Source organism: Lingula anatina, chromosome 1 (genome assembly GCF_051362555.1).
Source record: "Lingula anatina isolate TDL-2025a chromosome 1, LinAna3.0, whole genome shotgun sequence".
In the NCBI taxonomy this organism is placed as follows: domain Eukaryota; kingdom Metazoa; phylum Brachiopoda; class Lingulata; order Lingulida; family Lingulidae; genus Lingula; species Lingula anatina.
Genome location: NC_141767.1, coordinates 58,174,019 through 58,199,459, shown reverse-complemented (window position 1 = coordinate 58,199,459; position 25,441 = coordinate 58,174,019). Strand labels below are relative to the sequence as shown.

At 33.7% G+C, this 25,441-nt stretch overlaps 2 protein-coding genes across 4 annotated transcripts in view; one reads left to right on the top strand and one right to left on the bottom strand.

Moving 5' to 3' along the window:
- LOC106178084 (putative ATP-dependent RNA helicase DDX52) overlaps nt 1-3,472 on the top strand; it is a 7,953-nt gene extending 4,481 nt beyond the window's left edge. For both annotated transcript variants that reach the window (XM_086999391.1, XM_013561113.2), the window contains exons 8-16: nt 13-82; nt 251-384; nt 691-781; nt 944-1,066; nt 1,408-1,558; nt 1,694-1,769; nt 2,149-2,220; nt 2,465-2,557; nt 2,768-3,472. In XM_086999391.1, coding sequence (XP_086855517.1) covers nt 13-82; nt 251-384; nt 691-781; nt 944-1,066; nt 1,408-1,558; nt 1,694-1,769; nt 2,149-2,220; nt 2,465-2,557; nt 2,768-3,047 — 1,090 coding nt within the window. In that variant the 3' untranslated portion in view covers nt 3,048-3,472. The remainder of the gene's footprint in view (nt 1-12; nt 83-250; nt 385-690; nt 782-943; nt 1,067-1,407; nt 1,559-1,693; nt 1,770-2,148; nt 2,221-2,464; nt 2,558-2,767) is intronic.
- On the bottom strand, nt 3,276-25,441 carry LOC106178085 (tubby-related protein 3). Of its 2 annotated transcripts, none has more exons than XM_013561114.3 (13): nt 25,241-25,441; nt 15,987-16,031; nt 15,633-15,696; nt 14,145-14,310; nt 10,305-10,445; nt 9,853-10,061; nt 9,385-9,579; nt 7,628-7,740; nt 7,001-7,100; nt 6,689-6,787; nt 6,363-6,450; nt 6,021-6,104; nt 3,276-5,185 (listed from the first exon to the last, which is right to left on the bottom strand). In XM_013561114.3, exons 2-13 carry the CDS (start codon nt 16,016-16,018, stop codon nt 5,052-5,054), a joined length of 1,425 nt encoding a protein of 474 aa, XP_013416568.1. In that variant the 5' UTR covers nt 16,019-16,031; nt 25,241-25,441; the 3' UTR covers nt 3,276-5,051. The 2 variants fall into 2 exon arrangements, with proteins under 2 accessions (XP_013416568.1, XP_086855518.1); XM_086999392.1 differs by lacking the exon at nt 25,241-25,441 and adding an exon at nt 21,882-21,907.

Below are 25,441 nucleotides of genomic sequence, written 5' to 3'. Positions count from 1 at the left end.
TTTCTTTACCAGTGTTGAGTGGTTAATTGTAGACGAATCTGACAAGTTATTTGAGGAAGGAAAGCAGGGTTTTAGGGACCAGGTAAGCATTTTTTTTCTTTGTTTGTGCATCATCTTTTGGATTTGAATTACAGATATCAAATTAAAATGAAAAGTGATATTAATTGCTTTTCTATTTATGGTTAATGATATTGATCAGTGGTGTCACCATGGTTATTAATATATTCCTTTCTTGTTTCTCTTGTACCAGCTGGCCTGTATATATAACGCCTGTGACAATCCCAATGTGAGACGTGGTATGTTTAGTGCAACATTTGCAGATGAAGTTGAAGAATGGTGCAGACTTAACTTAGATAATGTACTTTCTGTGTATATTGGAGCTAGGTAAGTCAATTTGTTCTGGTTTCTGTTATTGTGTTTTATGGTCCAACTGGTATCTTGATTTATCTATATTAGTTTATATTAATTTAAAACCAGAAATCTCCAGATTCTGGTTGTGGGCACACATCTATTTCTCTCTTTCTCTCTCTGGTGAGAATGGTTGATTTGACCCTCAGCGACTTATGATGCCAGTTTCAGCATCCGATTCCTTGCTGCACCCCATATGTGTTCATTCCTGTGTTTAATAAAAGTGGATGTAAAAGCTATTGTGACTGATCTTAAATTTGGCATTATTTTTATTTATTTTAGGAATGCAGCTGCAGACCTGGTGCAGCAAGAACTGGTGTTTGTAGGAAATGAGTCTGGAAAGCTATTGGCATTAAGAGACATATTCAAAAAGGTGAGGTTACACACAATATGACAGACATACAGTCATATTTTGTCATGTGTGAAAATAAGTATGATATGTTTTTTTTTTTTTTTTTTTTTTTTGCACTAAGTAGAATTAAGATATCTCCTGTTACAAAATTCCTTGAAAAAGCAACTTCTCTTCTGATCCCAGGGCTTCCATCCTCCTGTGTTGATCTTTCTCCAGTCTAAGGAGAGAGCCAAGGAATTGTTCAGCGAGCTGATATATGATGGCATGAATGTGGACGTCATCCATGCAGATAGAACACAACTTCAGGTTATTTTTCTGCTACAGATAGTGGCCACTATTTACGTAATATCTGTGTTTGTTGTTTGTTTTATTTAATTATTCTCTTAAGTAATTTTTATGTGGGTGGGGGGGGGGGGGGGGTGTGTGGAAGAGAGGGAGATAGCATCAACACAAAGCACACTGGAAAAGGAGCACATTTGTGAAATATTAATTTTAAAAAGTATGCTGCCCTTATTTTCAAAGTAACACACACACACACACACACACACACACACACACACGCATTTGAACATCTTAAAAGATCCATAAATGATGCTCTTTCAGTCAGATGGTATGATTTGGTAGATATTATGCATTTTATATTTCAGAGAGATAATGTCGTGAAAAGCTTTAGAGCTGGGAAAATATGGGTGCTGATTTGTACCGAACTCATGGGAAGGGGTATTGATTTTAAAGGAGTTAATTTGGTGGTCAACTTTGATTTCCCCAATAGTGCCATCAGTTATATACATAGGATAGGTAAGTTTTTTTCATGCTTTTTTTTTTCAGTTAAAACAAAGGTAATATTTGTGTGTAAATCAAAAGCATTTCTTAGAAATTAAGATTAGGTGCAGTGTTGTTCAGTCAGTTTTTTTTTATTCTTTCATCATTCAGGTCGTACAGGGCGAGCTGGAAGACCAGGAAGGGCAGTCACTTTTTTTACTGAAAATGATGCTGTTAACTTGAGAAGGTTAGTGAAGAATATTTGTTACATGATAATTTTAATGCAATTTCAACTCAAGTAATTCTGCAATGTGATATGGTTAGAAAAAAGTTGTGTATTTATATGTATCTTTTTTGAAACGGTAAGAGTTCAGCATAACCATGATGTGGGTCCTCTGTAGGAAGATGATCCATATGTTGATTGTATGTATTTTGGAAATGTTTTTAATCTTTACATTTTCAGTGTTTGATTTGTAGGTAAACATAAACAGACCAACATAACACCTCTAGACAACGCAGTGAAACTGAACTCGCTGGGTTGTCTATGGATATTACTGTTGTATTATAATAACTATTCCATGTCATGAAGTCCATTTTGTAAATCATACAGTTTTATTATTTTGCAGCATAGCAAATGTGATGCAGGAGGCAGGGTGTCCAGTACCAGAATACATGATGACAATGAAGAAACCAGACAAGTTTGTATTATGTGGCACTTATGCAATTCTAAATCATATATCATGAAGTTAATTTTCAGAAAAGTTTTGTCCATTTGTCTCCATTTAGTGCATTCACCAACGTAGAGAATCTTAGTTATGTGACAAAGTATTCAGTTATCTAGTATAACTACTGTGTAGGCAGTTTTTTTAATGTCTGTTTTTTTTTTTTTTTTACAATATGTTTAAAGTAAGTTTGAATCCAATTTATTTTGGTATAATTCAGGAAAGTGAAAAGAAAACTGGCCAGAAGTGCTGTTAAGAGGAAACCTATATCTACAGTCCCCAAATATGACAGAGAAAGGTCCTGGAAACAAAAGTATGGAGATGGAAATTGTCCTACATTTTCAGAACACATACCAATTTGCTGTTTTAGAAACCTTAGTAAGAAAAAATATAATATAAATGAATTAGCAAGGTCAGTTTTGTCAACCAAATCTGAGTGACAAATAGTACTCTAGTTGGCTAATAAGTCAAATGGATTGACTTTGTAGACAATTTTCTAAATATGAACTAAATTCACTTTCAGAGAAATGATCTTGCACACAAGGAAAAAGACTCAAAAACGGGTCCAAGACCAAGAAGATGGTGCTAACACTGTTTGGTATGCAGACATACCAGAGCATAAAAAGAATGAAATGAAGAAAAGAGAGAAGATGAAAGCCAAGATTTCTAAGGAAATGGAATCCATTATCAATAAAAAAACTCCCAGAATTAATAAACTTGAACAGAAAGCTACAAATATCAGTTTATTTAAGAAACAAAATATTATCTTAAAAAAGAAATCAAAGAAGAAAACCAAGAACTAATAAGAGCAGTTCACTTTAAGAAAAAAAGTTTCTCTGCATTTTATATTTAGTAAAAAAGAATGTGTTATTTGTTCCAATCTGGTCTCTGCATTACACACTTTGCTGCATAAAATCAAGTCATGAGTTACTCTTATTTACCGCCTAAACAAGAAAATTACACAGACATAAATAATACAGAAGATATTGTTTAGTTTTTCTGCGAAAAGAACTTGATGTGGACAAAATGAGTTTATCAGTCAGAAAATATTTTTATTTCATGAAAATCATACAGTCACTAAGAGTTGGACGCCTTCTCATTTCCATTGTTGTCAGTGCTCTATTATTTTCCTTGGTAAAAGTTTCCAAAGTTACAAAAGGATCAATCTTAACCTCTACAGAAAAAAGATGACTACAAGTTAAACTTGAATAAAATAATATAACAGTGATATAGAATTATTAGTGCTTCATCACAAAAAAATGCTTCATGGACGGTTCAAACTATTTTGGTCCCATTTAAAATCAATAATACTGGAACTATAAGTAGATAATTGGCTTAGAAAAAAAAGTAAAAATGTACTTCACTACAATCCTTTAAGATGAAATTATCTGTGACCTAACTGTAATGACAAGTAGTATTCAGATGTAAAAAATAATAGATTTCTGGGAATTTAAAGTATACTTTACACCACAAAAGAAATTGCGATGTTTGAAATGTGAATTTTTTTGGTTGCTGACTATGTGACCTAACTTGTAATTTTAAGTACCATAAAGACCCATAGTCCTGGTAAATATATGTCATTATGGGTAAAGTCTTTGTTATCCCAATTATCAATGATATATGGGAACTTACACTGAAGTACAATGGTATGAATATAACACAAACAATTATAGTGCGGTTAATAGAATACTATATCATAAGCACTATGACAGACAATACTACATTTAAGCTTAGATCAGGAAAACACTTCATGGTTACGTTCTTTATAGAAAATTGCACACTTGGGTTTCCTGAACTTTTCTCTTGTAAGAAATCCCAACTTCTACCTCTCCTTTAAAGCTAGCACTTCTATTTGAAGTTTTCCTTATTTTGAAGATCACTACAAAACACCATGATAATTCATAAAGACATGGATTTGATGCCATTTAACAAGTTCCTAATACCCTGAAATGCCTGACACAAAAAGCTATAGCATTATTTACATATTTTTGTTACTTGTGACATCATATTACACATAACTTTACTTGTCACACTTAAAATGCGTTTTCAATTTGGATCAAATGCCTAGTTTTAATTATGCTACTACTGATTTGGATATAATGCAGTATGTAATGTAATGCAATGTAAATGATCATCTACCATACCATTAAATATTGTGCCAATGAATTTATGAATCCACTGGCTAAAGTTTCTTTACTGTATATGTTTAACTTGTAATAAACAACAGAAAAGATGTAATTTGATGGTTTTGATAGTTGTGTCTTAGTACAACGTTTTTCTCTTTGTCCTGTCATCTTTTTCCACTCAAAAAAGTTAATGTAACCAATCTAAAGGGAATACCCATTTGAATGTCCAAATACATAAAAAAATGGTAGGTCATCAATATATCTGGATCTCCTATTTGCTTCTTCATTATACTCTGCACACTTGGGGACATTTTATGTATATGTGACCTTTACCTGGACCACATGGGACTGGCAATATTATCCAGTGGCCCACATTCTTCTCAAAACACAGTACTGTGGCCTTACATGCATGGAATATAGTCAATAAAATAGAACAAATGTCATGAGCAATGAAGTACCTCCAAGCTAGCACATATGTATACAATTATATAATTGTTAAATTCCTTTTAAGTCTAGATGTATTATACAACTTCCAGTATTCTATTTTTTGGGGTATACAGTCCGTTCTAGATGTGAATCTTGGTCTGATTAAATTCCTATCACATTCTTGCTTAATATGGATCCAGTTGACAAAACAGATGTATCTGTCAAATTAATTTAATCATGCTCTAAGACCAAGTTTTATTCACATGCCAGCTTGCTATCAAAGCTACTGAGAGCTATCCCAAAAGCTTGAAGAGCACACATTGGATAGTTGAAATCCATTGTGAACACATCTTCTGCTACACGCCCAAACTGCATCACAATGTAGTCAACTGAAAAAAATATAATCAATGTCCATTAGCGAGTGTCAAAAAATATTATTGAAAGATACAACTAGACAGCAAAGCTGAAACAAGGCAGCAAAGCTGACAAATGTTTATACATTACGCAGAAAAGAATGCACCAAATAATGTTTTGGACAATTTTGATGCAGTTACGTAACTCTTTAATCACTCTTACCCTCTTACATTATGTACTACAGGTAACATGGACATTGAAAAAGCCACTGAAAATGCTGATATGTGAAAATAAAAAATTTTTTGACATAAATGTAAACCAATCATGAGTCTTTAACAAACAAAGCCACTCAGTAAATTTAAAGTAAAACAAAGACATGAGTTGGCAGTTATGGGGAGAACATCACCAAAATTGTGCAAAAAATCAGAATAATTACTGTAAATGTGAACAGATTATGTAGATTTTCGAGAGCAACCTGCTTCTTTACCAAACAAAGCTACTCAGTAAATTTCAAGAAAAACAAAAATACTGTTTGGAAGTTATGGGGTGAAGGTCACCAAAATTGTGCAAAATAAATAAATAAATAAATAAAAAACAGAATAATTACTGTAACTGTAAATTGATCATGCCAATTTTTTAAAGCAACCTGCTTCTTAGCCAAACAAGGCCACTCAGTAAATTTATAATAAAACAAAAATACGGTTTGGCAGTTATGGGGCGAACGTCATGTGTCGGACATTGATAGTGACAGCAACAACACAGACAGACAGACCAATCAGAATACATACAGACACTTACAGTGCAGTATATTAATATTTATAAAAAAACACAACATTAATAAATAATTTGCTAGTACATAATAACACCTACCATCATTGTCATGGACAATCTGAAAATTCTTCACTGAGGCTTGAGTTACTCTTCCATGGAAATTCAGCACATAGGATTGTGTTTCTAGAAAGGGAGATTACTTAAATATTTCACAGTGCACTTATTGACATGGAATATGGAATGAAAAATTAGATGTAAAATGTGCAAATGCAACCATCAAAATTTGTATGCACTAATTGAAAATATAAGTGGACCTTTGCAAAATCCCTTCCTTTGACTCTTGCTCAAATGGTCAATGACTTACTAAAAATTTCACACTGAAATTCTTAAATGCTAATTTCTCTGGAATCTTTAAGGCCTGTGTTCCTTTGCTTCACTCACCATCATTCCACACAGGGGTTTTGTTGTGGAGTTCCAGAAGATTCTCCATTCTCTTATGCTTCCATCTTTCCACAAGACCATCATAATCCTGATAAATAGAACGGTAACTATACAGAAAATATCTGGAGTTATCTGTGAAAACACAATACTGTGCCAAGTCTGAGAGTCGAATCTACAAAAACATGACATGGCAAAAATTGATTGAATCTCTTTAAATACTACAAAAACATTTTACTTATTTCGTGGAAAGCTTTTATTAAAACTAGCAATGAACAATTTATTCATTAATCCAGTTTTACAGTCTTGTTGTCTTTTGCTTTTCTTACCGATCTGGGTGCCACAGGCACACGCTCATGATCCAGATTCATGCCCGGAATGATCACAGTCATCTTGCGAGGCCCTTTGAAACCTAGGACATTTGTCTCCTGAAGAAACCAAACATTTTTTTTTCAAAATTCTCAGAAATTTAGAGTTCTTTGAAAAAGAAACTAATAACATATTAAAGCATATAGCAAATTTCATCAGCCAGGCTAAAATATTGAATTAAATTATTGACTAACATAGTTTCGAATTAACAGACTATGTATTTTGAGCTCTGTCCTGGTGAGTAACAGATTTCCAAACTTTAACATGCTTACATAAACCACAGCAGCCAGCTCCTGCCGAGATGATTCTCCTGGTTTCTTGGGACTGTCACCATTGTCAAAAATAGTAAATTGTGTACCAAGCAGATTTGACCTGAATAGTAAAATAAAGCCATCTCATTATATTGAACTTATCTTAACCAAAGTGGGCTCATAGGTACTTTGTTGTGGAGTTCCAGAAGATTCTCCATTCTCTTATGCTTAGTACTAGTTTAAATACTTAGAAAAGGGATCGTTTTTGGTCTTATTTGCAATAATCACAAAAAAGTGACCTAAAAATTTAGTTTCACAGAATGGGTTTCATCCTACATTGTTACATAACATGAACTTAGTGAGGTCTTGAAAGTACAAAAGTATTAACCTCCATTGTGGACTAGTTGTCTTGATATTCCTCTGTTGTAGACTAAATGTCACAATTTGATTGCTGGAGGTCATAGAGTACTGGCACTAGCCAAGAAAAACTGCTATGTGCTATTGTGGGGTTAATTCATCCACCAACTACACTACACATACACGTATACTAGTACATGCAAGCAAGCACACACACACACACACCACCACCACCACCACCACCAACAACAACAACGAACTAACATTTCCATTTCATCTGTCCTGACTCACCTCAGTTTGCCTACAAAAGCCTCTCCACCACGTGACAGATCTGTTGGGTCAACAGAGATCAGGTAATTGGATGTAGTGCTCTTTTTTCTCTTTCTGCCAGCAAGAAGGAAAACCTGTAAGGAAAAGGTGGCACATTAGAAGAAATATATCCAATAAGAAACTTAACCATAGGGCATGCAACTTCCCTGAACTATTGTTCAAGATATATTGTACACATTCTCAAAGTTATATATAGCTTGTCTTCATATCTTTCAAAGCTACTAATATTTTCCAATCCAAACCTTAAAAACCATAAACCCCCTCAAATAAAAGTGCCTGATATAGTTTCTTTTCAAATGTGCACATTCACTTGGCACTGTTCAATATGACTGGCCAGTCATTTAAAACTCAACCATTGAATGAAAAATTAATCCCAGTGCAGGGACGTAGAAAATTGCTTTTGCCAGAGGAAAATCCATTTGACTGGTAAATCCTTTAGAGAATACTTTAACCTTAACTGTTAGACAACAGTCATATGCATATATATTTTTCTGAGCTTGTAATTTTGAATAAAAATTCTCCTCATACAATTTTCTCGATATAACATGAAATTTTCAGAGTAAATAAAAGTACTCTTGACACTTAAAAATCTGGTGGTAGAGCTATTGAAGTTTGAAAAGGTGCAAAATGTGTGCTTCAAAAATTGTACTCTATACAAGTTAATGAAAAACAATGAAGGAAACAATGTTTATTTAGCAATATTGCTTGCCATGCTTTTAGCAACAAGAAAAAAAATTAAAGTGTACAATGTGTAGCTATTCTGAGAAAAAAGATATTTACAATACATTCTATAAGACAATATGTTCTCCCTTGTTTTCAAAGCATCCAACAAAGAAAAGCAAAATGATAAAGGCATGGGACTTGTTACAAGCTTATCATTACAACTAAGATAAAATGGACTGCATTTACAACAGAAACCCTCTACTTTGCGAAATACTACGTAAAGGTGCCATGTTTTTTCAAAGCCTTCCTACAGAACCTAATAACACACAATCTTAGGCACACTAAACAGTGTGTCGCTATAAGTCTTCAATAAGCTTAACCACTAAAGACAAAAATCTCATGAATTTCCCATAAATCTTACAAACCAAAATATCATGTTATTGCTTTACAATGACAGAGTCATTAGTATGACAGATCAATAATGAAAAGTGCCCTCACTCCAGAAAACCAATAAACAGCAAATCTATCAGTGATATCAGGCAAATATTTGTCATCTTTCATTATGAAATATGGACATCTAGCAAATCAATGACGGTAGCAGAATGGCTTGCAGCACATAAAGCAAATGTTCAAAAATAACAAAAAAGACTACACCCCCTTACATGAGATGGACCTTGTCTTTCAATCTTAGACTGGAATTTGTATAAAGGACTATTAAAACTTCACAAAATTGTCCAAATGCATCTTTTTTTAAGTTCAAAGTTTAAATGTATCCATACGTGATGTCAAAACAACAGCAATAAGTCAAGAAGTTTCATCCTTTTCCATTCAAATAAAATTATAATACTCTCCACCAAAATCTGTTCCATATCAATACAGAATTCAATTTACAGGCTGCTCCTCTCAATAACACAAGGCACTAAGCAGCGGGAACATACAAGCTTTTGGCATGATGATGACCTGTAAATGGCAACCTAATAAATATTTGTAATTTTTTTCTTTCATTTTTTTGGCAGGCTGTGAGTCAACAACAGAAACTAGAAACTCAAGTTTACCTTTTTCCCATCATCTCTTTCCATATGAAGAAAGTAAGTTGGAAACATGTTGCGATCCACCCCCTTTTTGTCCCTGGTAATACGGCATTTGATGGTTGCGCCCTGGGGTGCAGGCATAATGACAAATTTTTCTAAATCATCAGTGGGGTCTACATTTAAAGTTCTGCCTGTAGCTCCTGGAGGATTGTTCAAATCCTGTAAACAAAAAATAAAAGAAAAATGGTGGACGTAATTATAGGGGAACTCATATTTGAAAATAAAAACGTTCATGCCTGTGCACCAGACTTAAAATTATATATCATTTATTTCAAACAAAGACATAAAAAGCATCACTGAATGTAGAACTATAAGCCCATTTCAGAAAACCACAGAAATGCCAAAATCCTTCAACATGTGTACCAGTAATGCACCCATTCAAACATAATAATTTTGAAATAGCTTCAGAAACAGCACATTATCGCTTCTTACATTTCTTTCACTTTCTGTTGGTATATTAGTTGGACTGCCTGCACTATAGGGACTGTGGCTTCTGGGTCGGGGTATTCTTCCATGTGTTGGGGTGACAGGTCCAGGTTCCACTGTGCTCTCAGGATCTTCATCACTGTCCTCCACATTGTCATCTGCCTCTGCTGTCATCATGGTAGGGATCTTTTTAGAGCTCAGTTTTTCTGTGGAGTCTGTGTGTTAAAATAAATTTTTGAAATTTGGTTGGGCAGAGAAAAATTTGTGATAAGGCATCAAAATAATGGGAAGATGGGGTAGTTCACAAGCAAAAATCTTTGAATACAAAAAGGAAAATCTGATATGGTTCAGCAACTTAAATCCAACAAAGGTACAGTGGCAAAGATGGCAGTATCTACTTTTATTTCTGAAAAATAACTTTTTACTATCACGTAATATTATGTGTAAGAAATTAGTACCTTTGGACGTCATTTTGATGTTTGGTATGTCATCCTCCTCCCCACTGCTACTGCTGAAGTCTTTCGAGGATCCTGATGTCACCTGTAACACCTGAACTGTATTCTTGGACTTGTCATAGGCCTGGCCTGGCCCATCATAAGCTGAAAGAAATCATCATTTGTCACAAAAACACACCTTACAGTCATCCTTAGGAAGCAAAATACCCTATGTCAGAGCTTGGCATCAAAATTTCAAAGTTCTGTGAGAACCTAGAGATGTATTTCACACACTTAAAAAAATGTAAATATAATATGAATCCATTCTTGAATCTAATAAGTTTTTTGATGGAAATCGAAAAATAACAACTAAACCATAAAAAAGGAGAAAAAATTGACAAAAAATTATATAAAACAAAAGGCAGCTTTCAGCAATACTGTAACAGCTGTTTATTTCTTTACAAGCTGTTTTCTAATAACCAGTTTTTAAAGGGAATAATACCATAATACATTATTATAACAAGTTATTGCAAAAACAGTGTGAAAAAAGAAAAAAACAAAAGAACATAAAATGGTATCATTATTATTGAATTATTGCAAAAACAGTGTGAAAAAGGAACAAACAAAAGAACATAAATTGGTATCATTACTATTGAATAAGGCTTCAAGCTTTGTCTTCAGCTGTCATTTTAATGCGAAGAAAAGTTGTTTCAATGCTTTTACATGATTAGAAAGCCTCACGGTAAAGAACTTGCAAATCAATTAATTACTAATATAACAATGGTCAATACTAGAAAGGGGTATTTTTTTCTCATCTTGTTATCACTATAAACATTCTACTTTAAGTTAAATAACAGCAACAGATGAACATGAATTATACTGACACATTTACACTGTGTTAAAAAACATGCCAAATGGAAAACGTATTCATTAGATTTTGGTATCAAACTTCACTGATAAGTCTTCTTAATTTCCTATGCAAACACATCTACATTCCTTTCATATACCTCAAAGTAGAAAAATGAAGAAGCTTTCTAACAGGTCTGAACTTAATAAGATCAATAAGAATGAGGTGAAATGATCCACATGGCAAATGTGTTTTATCATCATTATCATTGTCAATGAATAAATGTGTAAAAAGAATCTATTTGGTCAGTATATTGATAATGGGTTTTAGTAGAATTTAGTAATTTAATGAACATGAACTGTTATTGTTATATACAATGGCGCAGATAGCACTAACTGCCCCTCTCTTTTGACTTACCCATTATTGGGTTCCATAAATTGAGATTCGGGGATTTTTGTGGATTCTCTGCTTGTGCAGATGAAAGTTGGTCTAACAGAAGAAAATATCAAAGGCTGAAGGACAAACCTTAAGTTACCTTGATAAGTGAGTTTAACAGAAATAGGAATAGTGATGTCCTGTGCTTTATTCATCTACCAGACTGTGTAAATTAAAATTAGAAAAGATAACAGAAAAGTTTCTCACTCTAAAAAGCAATGCACTGTCCCATATTGTCATGAACATGGCCACAACTGACAAGATTTCCAGATGAAATTTTGTCTTTCCATTAAGTTACATAAACCTTAATCTGCTCCCAAGTTCTTATGATTTCTCCAGGTACATAAGTGAAATATTAGTGACACCATCTTTCTCACACAAAAAAGACAAATATATTTCTTCCCAAAGTGACCAAATCCTCTTTACTTCTCACCTTATACTTGGTATGTTGGTTAGGTGATGGTAAAAATTTGTATTTACATGTGATGACTTATCTTAGAAATTGAATTATGGAGTATTCTAGATTGCAAAGGTGAAGAAAAGAATAAACTATGATGCACTATTTGCACATTCTAAGAAAACAGCAAAGCTGACATATCTACAGACATTACACAAAATAATTAAAGATACAAATTTGGCTGAGTCTGAGTAGGAAAACTTAACAAATAGATGAGAAAAAAATCATCAGCAGTATTAATGCCAATACCAGGAGTGGGTTATCAAAAATAAAAAAAAAAAATTATGTGTGTGTGTGTGTGTGTGTGTTTATATAATTTTACGACATAAAACCTCTTATGAAAATAACCAATTATTTAGATTTTTTAATCTGAACTGCAAATTTGTGAAAACAAAATACTGTTTAGGAGTTTTAGGTTGAAGGACAGCAACAGCAACAATGTGGACGGACACAGGCAATCAGAATACACGCAGACCATTGTGATGTCTGTATATAAGAAACATGAATTTTAAAATGAAGTGATTATATCTACAAAAAAAAAAAAAAAAAAAAAAAAAAAAAAAGCAAAAACCAACATGTGTCTGCATAAATAATCTACTTCCAGCTAAAATTATAGCAGAAGTCAGATTCATGCAGTGTGATAGACCAAGTATAATTAGGGACTAGTCGTCTTTGTGATCTACACCACTATACTACATGCAGTGGACTTTCCCAAACTACTAGTGATTATGCAGAGTGTGGTATTACCTGAGAGCCGTTGAGAATCTTTTTCTCCTGTGAAAGGAGCATAATATCGAAAAAGAACTTTGTAAATAACATTGGGTATATGCAGTCATTACCATACATTAATGACCATGTGGCTCCTGGTAAATCATCATAAACAACAGGCAAACATGCATGTTTACGTTAACTTTCACTGACATGACAAAGTACTGTTAAATATGATGAAATTATACAAAAAACAAAATCAACATTAATTATTTTTTAGACATCTTAAGACAAAAATATGTTCTACTGTGCAAATAACAAAGGTGTCTCTCAATGTTTATCACCAACTCTAAAAATGCCAAGACAAAAGACATATCACACATGCTTCTGTCAAAATGGTGTTGGTGCCTTTTGTTTACATTTTTCTCCCCATAAAATGCGCATAATACAGTATGCACAGTACAAAAATTATGGCATCCATGATAAAGAAATAAGAAACAATGGTTTTAGACAGTTATCATACATGTAAAAACAGGAAATAAAAAACAACCAAAAGAACCCCAAACAATTTTGCAAACAACCATATCCAATTTTTGATTGCAAATCCAATCAATAACTTCAGCAATTGAAGCTCAAACCTTCATGTAAAACCAATCCAGATGCCTCCGCCAGGATGTCCCAATACATAAAGGATAAGTTGCAGTATCAACATTCATCATTATAATGGAAAAATCAGTCTAATGTAAGCTATTCTCTTTACAATAATCCCAATGGAAATTCCCTAAGGCATAACTGATTCATTACTCAGGAGTGTAATATGATTGTTTCACTCATGCTTGAAGCCCACTGCTCATCAGAAATAAATCTTAGAATTTTTAAAAACAATATCCTCTGTGACATCTTAGGGTTTTAATAGCAGGTACTGCTAAATCTGGTAGTTTTACCTTCAGATGCTTTAAATATGATTTTTTGGCATAGTTACTTAACAAGTATCAACCAGAAAAAAAATAGAGATGAACGAAAAAATTAACAAAACAAGAGTAGAGGTTTACTTGCATTAACAAAGTTTTTATCTTGGAAAAAACTCCAAAGCTCAATAAAAATTTGATTTTTGTACATTAAAAAATATTTGTTTTAACTTGGTAAATTAAAAATTTATATTAACATGCATGCACTATAAGTAAATGTGCCTCCATTGTTTATTGCACTTGAAGAGACATGTTCTTGCGTGACGTAATGCCTATCATGCAACAAAGCCTAACTGATCTGTTTAATTAAATCTTGATAATCCCTTCTCATATGGTTTCTCCATATTTCAGTAAGCAGATAAAGCCTTGGAACTTTTGAAAAGCTTATAATGCCATACCATTGCCAAACAACAAACAACACAAAAATGAGAGTAAAAAAAAAAACTCACCATGCTGGTGATACTGTTTTTGTTGCTCCTTGTTGGTTGGACCTTTCATAAGAGGTTTACTAGCATCATCCCTACCCCTTCTGCCAGAGCGAGGACGCTCCTCATTAGGTTGCAGTATACCTTGTTGCATGCGCTTTTTCTTTTTCTGTTCATCTAAAATTCGCCTCTGTAGAAAAAAAGGTGAAATTATTCTGGTTAGAGGTAATTAACTGAGATCATTATTTGTAATCCACAAACTGAAATACATTCTATTCTGTTCTTATCAACATCCAAGACTGAAAACATAACCTTGGTAAGACATGTTACTTGTCATAAACAACATGAAAATCAGATATATGTTCTAATTAAGTGGACTGATATAACCCTAGTCATGCTCTTATATGAGATAACCAAACAGGTTGGATAAAGTACATTAGAAGATATCTGTATCAGATGGCTGTTATCTGGTTCAAACATCAAACAAATAGGAATCAACATCAGTTGTTCACTTAAAGCTTATATGTATCAAATAGGAATATTGTTTCCATTGATTTTCTATATGGTATACCCTGGGCTTCATTGCACAATGGGCACAAAGCAGATGGGCTTACAGATTTCTACAAAATTTGCCCATTTATATAGACTTTGACCATGAATGTATCCAATGTAGGCCCATGTATCAACTGTTCCCAATTGTCAGCAACAGGACCTTTAAAACTTATTGTAAATGCCATCTATTTATGAAGTTGTCAACAACATGCAGATAGTAATTCACCTGTATGTTTCTTAAATGCCACCTAGAAATGTCACTTCAAATTTCATGTAGAACTGCATATAATAACATATTTTAAAATATCTGACTTATTCAAACATGTATGTAGATGGATGTACTTAAATACCAGAGTATGTAAATAAGAGAAATTCTCATTGAGACTGGCCATAAAAATGCTCATCAATATTTAGACTTTTTGGTGCAGTGTACCAACATGAGCCATACCATACTTATATGCATTGTTGCCTGGATTTTAAATGATAAAATGAATACTGGTTCAGTAAACTTGTGGAAAAAACAATGGTGATGGTCAGAGGTTCACAAGAGTGTTAGAATCTGAAGTTCAGGTTTATATACCATGGAATCCATCAATATTATGGACATGACATTTCTAACAGATTGTTAATATGCTGTAGTACTGTGTAGTGCATCTTACAAAGCACAAGTTGCTGATACATGAGCAATGATTAAGCTTATATAGGTGGTTTATTTCACAAAAGAAGAGGCAGATCATATTCTGGTCCAATTATTTCCCAACCTCATAATTATAACTGCTGCCTTGAGCACTTAGAGCAGTGACTGGCTATCCCTAGACTTCCATCACAAGTAAAATAATAGGTTTTTTATCACTTACAAGTTTTAGAAAAAAAGGTATTTGTCAAGGATGACAGATCTCCAATACCACCCCCCCCCCCCCTCCTTTTTCACAAAACTGTAAGTGTGTTCAAAGCACTGACCTGTTTTTCCAACTTAAGTTGGCGGGTCCCACTGGGAGAGGCACGGTCATCTTCATCCAGTACCCTTCAAAATATAAAAATGGTTGCTAATCATTAATTTTGAAATGGTTTCATTCAAAATTATCTTTAGAGAAAGTCTTGTTAATGAGACTATGTTTTACAATATTCAGTTTGAAGATCAGTTTGTATCCAATATAAATAGACATATGCGAAAACCATACATGTATATAACATGCAATGTGTCAAATTGCCATTCTCCATGACTAGTTCTAAAAAAATACTCCTTTATTCTTTGTTTCTATTTACTGGATAAAAAACCAAAATAAATATGAATACAATTATGACAACACTTACGCTCCTGGGGGTCCTCCAACCCATCCAGACATGTTTTGTGGGTTTCTAAGAAAATAAATAAATAAAATACATTTTCTTTTATTTTTTCCAAAATACTTCATTTAGGCACATGCGATTTTTTTTTTCCACAAAATTCACAAATAATTAATTTGAAAAATTGGTAATCATTGGCACATAAATCCATATGCATGTACATAATGTGTCACTTATAACTGTATTTACATAACTATAATATACTGCCATACACATCTGCATACTGTATGACACTTGTGATACACTGAGAACAAATCAACAGAGAACAACCTCACACAATGTGAACTCTAGGCCAATCCATCACTCTTGAACATGAGCAATGATATATTACAGCACATCAATATAATTTGGTAATTTTGAAGGAACTGAACACAAATATAGGCAACTATAGTGATTTGAAATTTATTGGTATGCCAAATAAGGAGATGACTGGACAGTTATTTTTCTGCAAATACGAGCTGTTTTATGAAATCAGTGAACAATAATATCATAGCTGAAACAGAGAAGAGATTAAATCTAACTACTGTAAATACTGATGTGAAAAATAAAATATAACTTGTTTTTTTAACTAATTTTCAAAGGAACATTAATTATGAAACGGTGCCATGCAAAACTGGTTCACAACTATTCAAAATAACATGATCGTGCTCAATATAACTGCACATGTGCAGACATGAGAGAACACGGGAAGTAATATGCCAGTCATTATTATTGCAGATATGTAAGATATTGCCAGTTCACACTAAAAATGTCACTATCAATGAATGAGTTGAGAATGACTTGTTGCAAAACATATGATTTACTGTTGTTTAACAGTACTGGCTTGATTCAGATTCTAATGATCAAAATGCCTGCCCTAATGGATTGACAGGTTTGCAATGTCTACATGTGTGGAATCAAACTGCAATAGATACAAAATTACATAGCCCTATGCTTTTTTGTCATTACAATTCATAGATTATGTCTCTTTTTATAAAAACTAAACATAAGCCACATACCCATCTTCCAACAGGAGAGCACAGTCTTCAGATAAACTATACATAATCGTCTCATATAGCTCTGTACTCTCAAAACACTGCAGTGGTTTTAAGAAGATGTAATGTGAACATAGGTGTTCAGTCTATTCCGTTTTAACTATATGATTATTTTATAGCGCAGGAAATCCTCTTATTCAAACAGTATTCTTAGCAAGATATATAAATATATATAGACAGCAAATCAAGCAAATATACAGACACTTAACAAAAAGTAAAAAAGCCATCCCCATTGTTCCATTTTAGCATTAATTGGCATATTTCAGCAAACATTGAAAAAATTACACTTTTACAAACTTAATGTTTGCACTGCCTAACTTCATGAACAGTCTATAACTGCCCTCTAATTTGTAAACATTACTGCTATTTTTGCACTGAACATGTTGTTTTATGCAAGTTTTTGAAATATGCCTGAACTTATGTCAAAATTAGCCCATCATGTTGATTTCTTCACAGAATCTGCAATTCTTAAGTGACAACCTGGAAGTCAAGGTGAGAATGGAGTTGGAAGGGATGGCAAACTTTCAAAAAGCATTGCTTAAGCCTGGGTTTATTTTCCCTGATTGTTATGGGGGTGTCAGAAAAGGAGGATCAAAGGCTATGTTGCACAAAAATTCGGAAGTGCCCATGTACATTCCTGATGATAGATCTCTCAATTAACAAGTATGAATTTCCTCATTCTAATGGTCTAGGAGGACTTATGAGAAATTACAATGTGAGTTGAGAATCAACCCCCTCAGGGTCAGCCCAAACCCCAGCTGCACTAAAATTCCAAAGTACCCACACATATCCCTGATTACAGGTCTTTCAATCACCTAGGTTTGAACTTATTAACTCTATATGGTCTAGGAGGAAGTAGCAGAAATTACTAACACAATGACGTACAGGTTGCACAGACAGGCAGGATAACGGGATCCCTGACTTTTTTCATGCAGAGATAATTAACTCTCTTCTAGCCCTTTTTGTTGCTGTATTCAACACCCATGTGTCTCTTCACATGGGGTGGCAAACTTTTAATTTGCTGTTTGAAAATTTGTGTAAGATCAGTTTCCAATGTTTCTAACTTCATGTCACAAAGTACAAAAAGGCACTTCTGGTACTTCAGGCACCTCTGTTGATTTTCACTGCTGCAACAGAGTTGAGCAACCACCCACATTTTTAATGGATCTACCAACACCCTGGTAAGTTTACCTAAAAATTATTCGAAATTATTCAATTTGCACTAGAGAAAAGGTGGAATCCTCTTTAAAGGCCCCGTCCCACTGATGAGAGGATGAATTAAGTATGAATTGAGGATACAAATTTTCTTGAGATTCGTGCATTCATTGTCATCCGCAACAGGATTGACCAAAAATGACAAATTTTCCGTAATAGTGTGCTGATAAGAACAGTATGAATTATGAACATATTTATGTATTGTACATGTATCACAAATAAAAGCAGGTTCCATTGCAGATGTTCGCAAATCAGATGCAACAGAAATGCTTAAATCCTGACAAATTGTAATATCTGCATTATATTATTTTAGTTCATGATATGGAGGTGATAGGGGCACTCTACATACAGTTTACGTACTCCATACATGGTCTCCTAGTCCGCAATTTACCTGAGTTGCGGATTAGAGTGGAAAACAGCACACGTATTGCATATGTATTGCTTATGTATTGCTTATGCATTGCGTATGTTTTGCGGATGTATTGCGCATGTCATCCGCAACCAATATTTTGGGCAGCTCAAAAATCTTGGGAACGTAAAAAAGTTCCTCTGTGGATAATTACAGACGTGTGCGGATGCTGGCCAAATGATACAATCATGTATCATGAATATTGTGGATGTTTAGCAATTATCAACCAATTTTGTGCAAAATTCATCCTAATTCACCCTGGGACCAGGCCTTAAAATAATTACAAGTATCACACAGGGATCATTTATAATTGAGGCTTGATACCATATTCTTCTGAATACTTCTAGATTCAGTCACCTTGATCAAAAATAATATTGTCACTGTGACCCTCAAAGGAAAAGAATTTTACTGCGAAGAGATCTTCAAGATAAACCAATTCGAAATTGAGTTCTTTTCAAAATTTTATTGATATTCAACAGTCTGTTATAGGATGTACCACAGTTAGATTTAAGACAGGTCCTTATAAAACAGAGGATTGTGGAAGCAAAAATGATTTCATAAGAAGTCTATTGTCTCTATAAACCTGTTTTTTATTTTATTAAATCATTTTTATCTTTATATCTATTTATTTATCTAATGCTTTGTATTACTGTTAACTGCTTGGAAAGCTAATACCCTGTTCATACTACCATCTGTTCATACTACCATCTGAAAAATTCATTTTGCTTCCCTGTACCCACACAACAAAAGGAAAACCCAATCCCATGCTGAAAATCTAGGTGTTGGTTACTGTTTGAACAACCCCATATGCCACACAGGAAATCCTGTGCGTACAAAAATATGGCACCATTAACTTTTCTATTCATATTGTATTTTTTTTTGGCCATCTGCTTTTATTTGTAACATCAAATGCAACTCAAAAGACATTCCAGCATTCTTAGCAATCATATTAATTGTTTAACCAACAGGGCTTTTGTGCACACATAAGACCCAAGGCAGTTGATAGTTCCAGTGAGTTTTTCGAACCTCAGTCACAATTCCAGCACAGTAGCTGGATTTTGAGAATCCAATAAACAGAAATCCTCATTTATCCAGATAAATGGCTGTAGTGTGAATTAAGCTTGCTTCATAGACCCTTACATATTTTTGTTTTCATTGCCAAAATAGGAATTACATTTCAGCTCTTTGGAATTTTTGTAGGTTATAACTGAGATGGCTACATCTTTAAGGATTAATGCGAAATAGCCCTGAAAACAAAAAAGGAATCTATCATGCTCCAAATGTGAATCATATCCTATCACTCACTGGGAGCAGACATTGTACACATTTGTATGCACTTACATGAGCTAGTAAAGTGTGAATGTAAATAACGATTTCTTGAAGTTTCCAATGTATGCACATGTAATCAGTTGAGCAAACAACTAAATGACATGTAATAGAAGTGTTGTGAATGCAGATACATATCCATCATAATTCAAAATACTGCATCTCAGTCCCAATTTTCTTTTAAAGCCAATCACAATCACCACAACCCTCTCTTGCACTTTCTCTCATACACACAAACACAAACTGCAGCCAACTTTCCTGGTGTAACTTATGGAAATGGATTAGAAGTATAACTCATACAACTAAAATGACTTCACACACTCCTACAAGCTAATCCCATGTCAAAGATCAACATGTATATTGATCACAAGGCAGGATAAGAATAATAGTGGAGCTTTATTAAAATATACCCCAAAGGAAAAGGCATAATGAAGGCAATTTTTGATATTTTTCCCTGCAATTTACACCCTGATCTTCTCCAATACACAGTTTTCTTACTTTTTATTCAGAATAATTACAAAGTCAGTCCTTATTGAAAGTGGCTAATCAGAGTTTCCACTGGTAGATTCTGCAATTATTTCTCCAGATAGCACTATTCTGCCATGACAAATGCAAAGTTTAGTCGGAGTGGGATTTGAGACTGAAAAAATACCTTCAATGCATTTACTGGAGATGCTCCAGTTTTCTAGCACTAACAGTAATTAATTGTTCAATACTATAATCAGAACATAATATTTTAAAGATTTTTTTACATAAAATTGGTATACAACTTTAAATGGTTAAGTGATTGCATAGTTATTATTTTCACTTTTATTTAATTTAAATACAAATTTTTGCAAGATTAAAAGAAATGAAATTCTTGTGAATTGCTAATACCTAAATAAAATGTGAAAATCTTTCAGGAAAGATAGAGATAATTTGTGTCAACAAAAGCTTAGAATGGAGACAAAGTGTAAGTCATCTCATGTAGAATATATCATCTATATTAACACCCCTGTCGATGAGAACATTTTGCTAATATAAAATTTATAAAAAGATGAATTGATACCTTATCTAATATTAATGACAACAGTAAATATCAATATGCACTGTTTTTGCCTGTTGTTACAGAATGTTAAGATTTTTAAGGTTACTAACTCATTTCACTTCCTTATGGTTTGCCCTTTAAATCCACAGAGAAACGTTAGATGACAACAAACACAAAATGCAATTAGTTTAGCCTCCAGAGACAGAGACAAAACCTGTCCATCAATATGGTTATTATTGAATATTCAGACTAATTTTTCAGGGTAACCAATATGTATAATATTTAGGCCGCATTCACATCGAGAAGAGCCGAGGCTCAACAAAGCCGCGACTTAATGACTGTGCCCCTGCAAGGATGATGTGTGGGGAGGTGTGTGAGATGCAGAGAGACTATTAAAATATTAGGCGGTTTTCCTTCCTCTCCGCCATGTTTAGGTCGCGGCTTTGTTGAGCCTCTGCGCTTCTCGATGTGAATGCGGCCTTAGAGATCCTAGTTACAAATCACATCTTGTTCAGAGCCAAACATTCTATAAACTTAAAATCATTTTGCATTTTACTCTTGCAACAAAATATAGCAAAGATGGAACAATAGGAAAAAATACATATATATAATATGTTAATCCAGGAGGTGAACTGATATAAATAATTCAGATTAAAGTATATTCTCAAAACTACAGTTTGCCTCTAGACTCTTCCTTATGTGCAATCCCCTTGTAACTATTATCTCTGAGCTCTACTGTACATATCAAGCTGGACTAAGGGGTTCATTTATCACAGATATTCTTTAACTGGCTTAACATTAACTGATAGCATAACAGAGACAGATAACCACAACATCTACTAACCACATACCTGTTTTCCATTCCACTCACAAAAAAGACTGAATGCTGCAAACAGAATATACTTAGAGAAGAATTTCATCAGCTGTGTTATGTTATAAGAATGATGTGATTTTTTCTTCAGCCAACAGCTAATATTGAGTTTTTACATCCAATATTTCGATGTCTGGGACATCTTCATCAGGAAATGAGGCTATCCAGGTGAATAACCTCTATTGACAGTAAACCAAGGGAAAATTACAGAAAAGTCCTATTGGCCATCCATATCAAAAAGACAGGGGCCAGTCTCAACAGAAATGATAAAGCCATCCTCCATGACCTCTACCTCCCTTTCCTAAGACAATAGGTGTGTGTGTGTGTATGTGTGTGTGTGTGTGGGGGGGGGGGGGGGGTACGTATATCTCCTGAATAGAGGTTATTCACCTGGATAGCCTCATTCCCTGATGAAGATGTCCTGCTAGACATCGAAATATTGGAGGTAAAAACTATGGCTGTTGACTGAAGAAAAAATCACATCATTCTTAGAATATACTTAAAATGAAAATATGAAAACTAATTTTAAAAAATGGCTGCACATTTTTATGCAAATGAATTAAATCTATTCAACGTAAACTGAATATCCATGCTTTGAGACATAAAATAAGAGCATCATGCTAGCATCATAAAACTTTTTCCCTTGAATATATCAATTATCTTATATTAGAACATTATCAGTTAATATCATATTAAATGAATGCTGAATATTCATTAACAGACTCATGATCTACCTTTCCCTTATACCTTAGTGATACTTGATGATGAAAAGGACATGGTTCTGTTCTGAATAAATTTGATCAATAATTATATAACCATGTTTTATGAAAAATGGATAAGAAAGAACATTTCATACACACATAATAAGGACCATCATATGTTCAAATATATATAACTGGCTTTCAAATATCTAAGATAACCCAAAAGTTGTTATTCATCCTCAAAATTAAGGAAGAGGATAATGAAAACATGACAGCCATTACACACTTGCGCTATATAAATCAGAAAAAAATTCTATAACAAACAATACCAATTTGTAAGCCTTCATTATTGTTCATCAAGTATACAGTCATAGCAAAACTTGCAAGTCACCAGTCAAAGGCTTACCAATGTGATGAAATTCACGCATTCATAGGACCAAACTGGTAACGTTTTCCAATTCCCCATTTGTCATGTCTACATATTTACCAGTTTAAAGTATATTCCTGATTTTCTTTGAACACTTATTGCAATATTCCATTTTTTTCAGTCTGAAATACATTTTTGTGAAGCAAACAGATTAAATAACTGTATCTGATTCCAATACTACTGAATTAATGCATTATAAATGTGACATATATTGCAAAAAAAAAAAAAAAAAACTATTTGGAGCTACAGCTTCAGTTGGCCAAAATGATTAACTCTTTAGTACGACTTACTTCAGGTTATCTAATATCAAACCAAATGTACATTTACACGACAGATGGTAGAATCAAATGTCAGTTAATGCATGTTGACTCAGTTATCACTGAAGTATTACACATGTCTGCACACTGCAAGTCCAATGCACAAGTGATCATAGTTTAAGCAGATAGCATGGCATATATGTTCATCACATATGTCATTAAGGGGGCATTCTCTGGTACTTGTGTCCAAGACACAAATCAATCAGACATGCCAAAAATTTCATATCAAGAAGTTTTGCTTATATCCCTATATCAGGCCTACCCAGCTACCAGACTCGTCACCGGATGATCCTGAATTCATTGGGAGATTGGACCACAATACCCGTTTTCAAGGTGTGTATCAGTACGCGCTTCGAAGTATCAGACACAACTCCGTTCTTGCCTAGTATGCGGTATGATAGTGATGATTCTCAGCAGGGTTGGAAAGTAGTGCATCCCATCTCAAAATTTGTTCCAGGGTATGATACTGTGAAATGCATACTGACGCACAACTTGAAAACAGGTAGTGTGGTCCGATCTACTGGTAAATTTGGGATCATACAGTGCCGAGTCTGGTAGATGGGTAGGCCTGTAAATAATTATTCAAATTTCTTGTTGTTAATGTACAAACAACTATGCATATTTCGACTTGTATAAAAGTTGCATATATTTCAAATGAAAACATAGAATAACTTTGTGTTCAATATCACTAAATTTTGAAAAACGGAGGGGACTGAGGTATTTACCAAGGAACACAAAGGATACCTGTTTATCAAATAACAAAATTATAAAATGCTACACTATAAAATGCAACAATTCAACAAGTGACAAAATTTAATGCACTTTGTAACTAAGGTGTTTCAATTATCAACAAACAATGCAGGTCACTTTACTAAGGGAATCTGCATATGTATTTGTCTTTATTTAAAATTTGTGGTAATAATACAATTTTCTGGGTCATTTTAAAAATAATTTTGTTCATCACACCACTGGAGAAAGAGAAAGACATTTAACCACTGATTAAGCTTGGTCTATCATAGTTTGACAAAGTTTGTTCCAAACACAGCAATGGGACAATATAGTGCTACATGCAATATCCTTAATAACTAAACTGAGTATTACATTTCTTAGTACATGTTGTACCTAGTAAATGTGAACTGTTGCGTGTGAGTCATATATGTCAGAACATGCTCTTCGTGTCTTTCTTTTCATGCAGAAGAGACCTTATTCAGTGCTTTATACTCACCAATACAATTCTTATTATATCATATGTCAAGAGTTAATTTGAAATATAAACTCAAACAAAAAGGGCTTCTGAATAATAAATATTTTTACACAAATACTTTGTTGCTTGTATATTTGCACAATATTTAGATGGAATATACTTCATTCATGTTGAATTTAATTGTTATCTGATAACTGATTATGAGTCTGACATTTGGGTATCATCAGGAGAGGCACTCTCCATAGAGTGAGTTGTGATTATCTAGATGAGATCTAGTGGAAACTGTCAAAAGACCTTAAAAAGTATATTAGTCCGTATTATTAATTACTGACACAATGAGATTTCCCACAATTAAATTGGTTTTGGGCCTCATGCCATAAGGCCTTCGGGCATTTTGTTTTTATAAGAACTTCAAGCATGGAATCTGTCTACGTAGACTCTTAAGTAGAGTTCGATTCAATATTTAGTTTATATTATGTCAATTCATAAATTGTAAAGCATTGCACAAGCCTCATAATTACACAAGCTACGTTACAAAATACTGAACGCCAAAGACAACATGCAACTTATACACATTTTACTGCAAAAACTGCAACAAATTTCAAATGTAAAACATTTATGCAGATGTCATGTTTGTTTTGGAGATGATTGAAATATGGTGGGGCACTTTTTGCTGGGCTACGTTCTTACCTTATGCGTTGAAAAAAATCTCTCCCAGACAAGTTTGACTTGTCGGTCTATAGTGAAACAATTTTGGTTAACCAGTTACTTGTGCAATAACCTTGGTGCCTCAATCAATAAAGATCTATGTGTTATTGACACTTTCTATCCGGTGATCGTTGCCACTTCGGTTTCTGACCCAAGCAGTGTGATCCCGCAGTTTAGAAAAAT

Excerpts from the sequence above, each read along its gene's own strand:
- LOC106178085 (XM_086999392.1), bottom strand. Across the intron at positions 6,788-7,000 it reads AGCTGGCTGCTGTGGTTTAT|GAGACAAATGTCCTAGGTTT; the intron begins GTAAGCATGTTA and ends TGGTTTCTTCAG. Across the intron at positions 6,451-6,688 it reads TGCCTGTGGCACCCAGATCG|GATTATGATGGTCTTGTGGA; the intron begins GTAAGAAAAGCA and ends TCTATTTATCAG.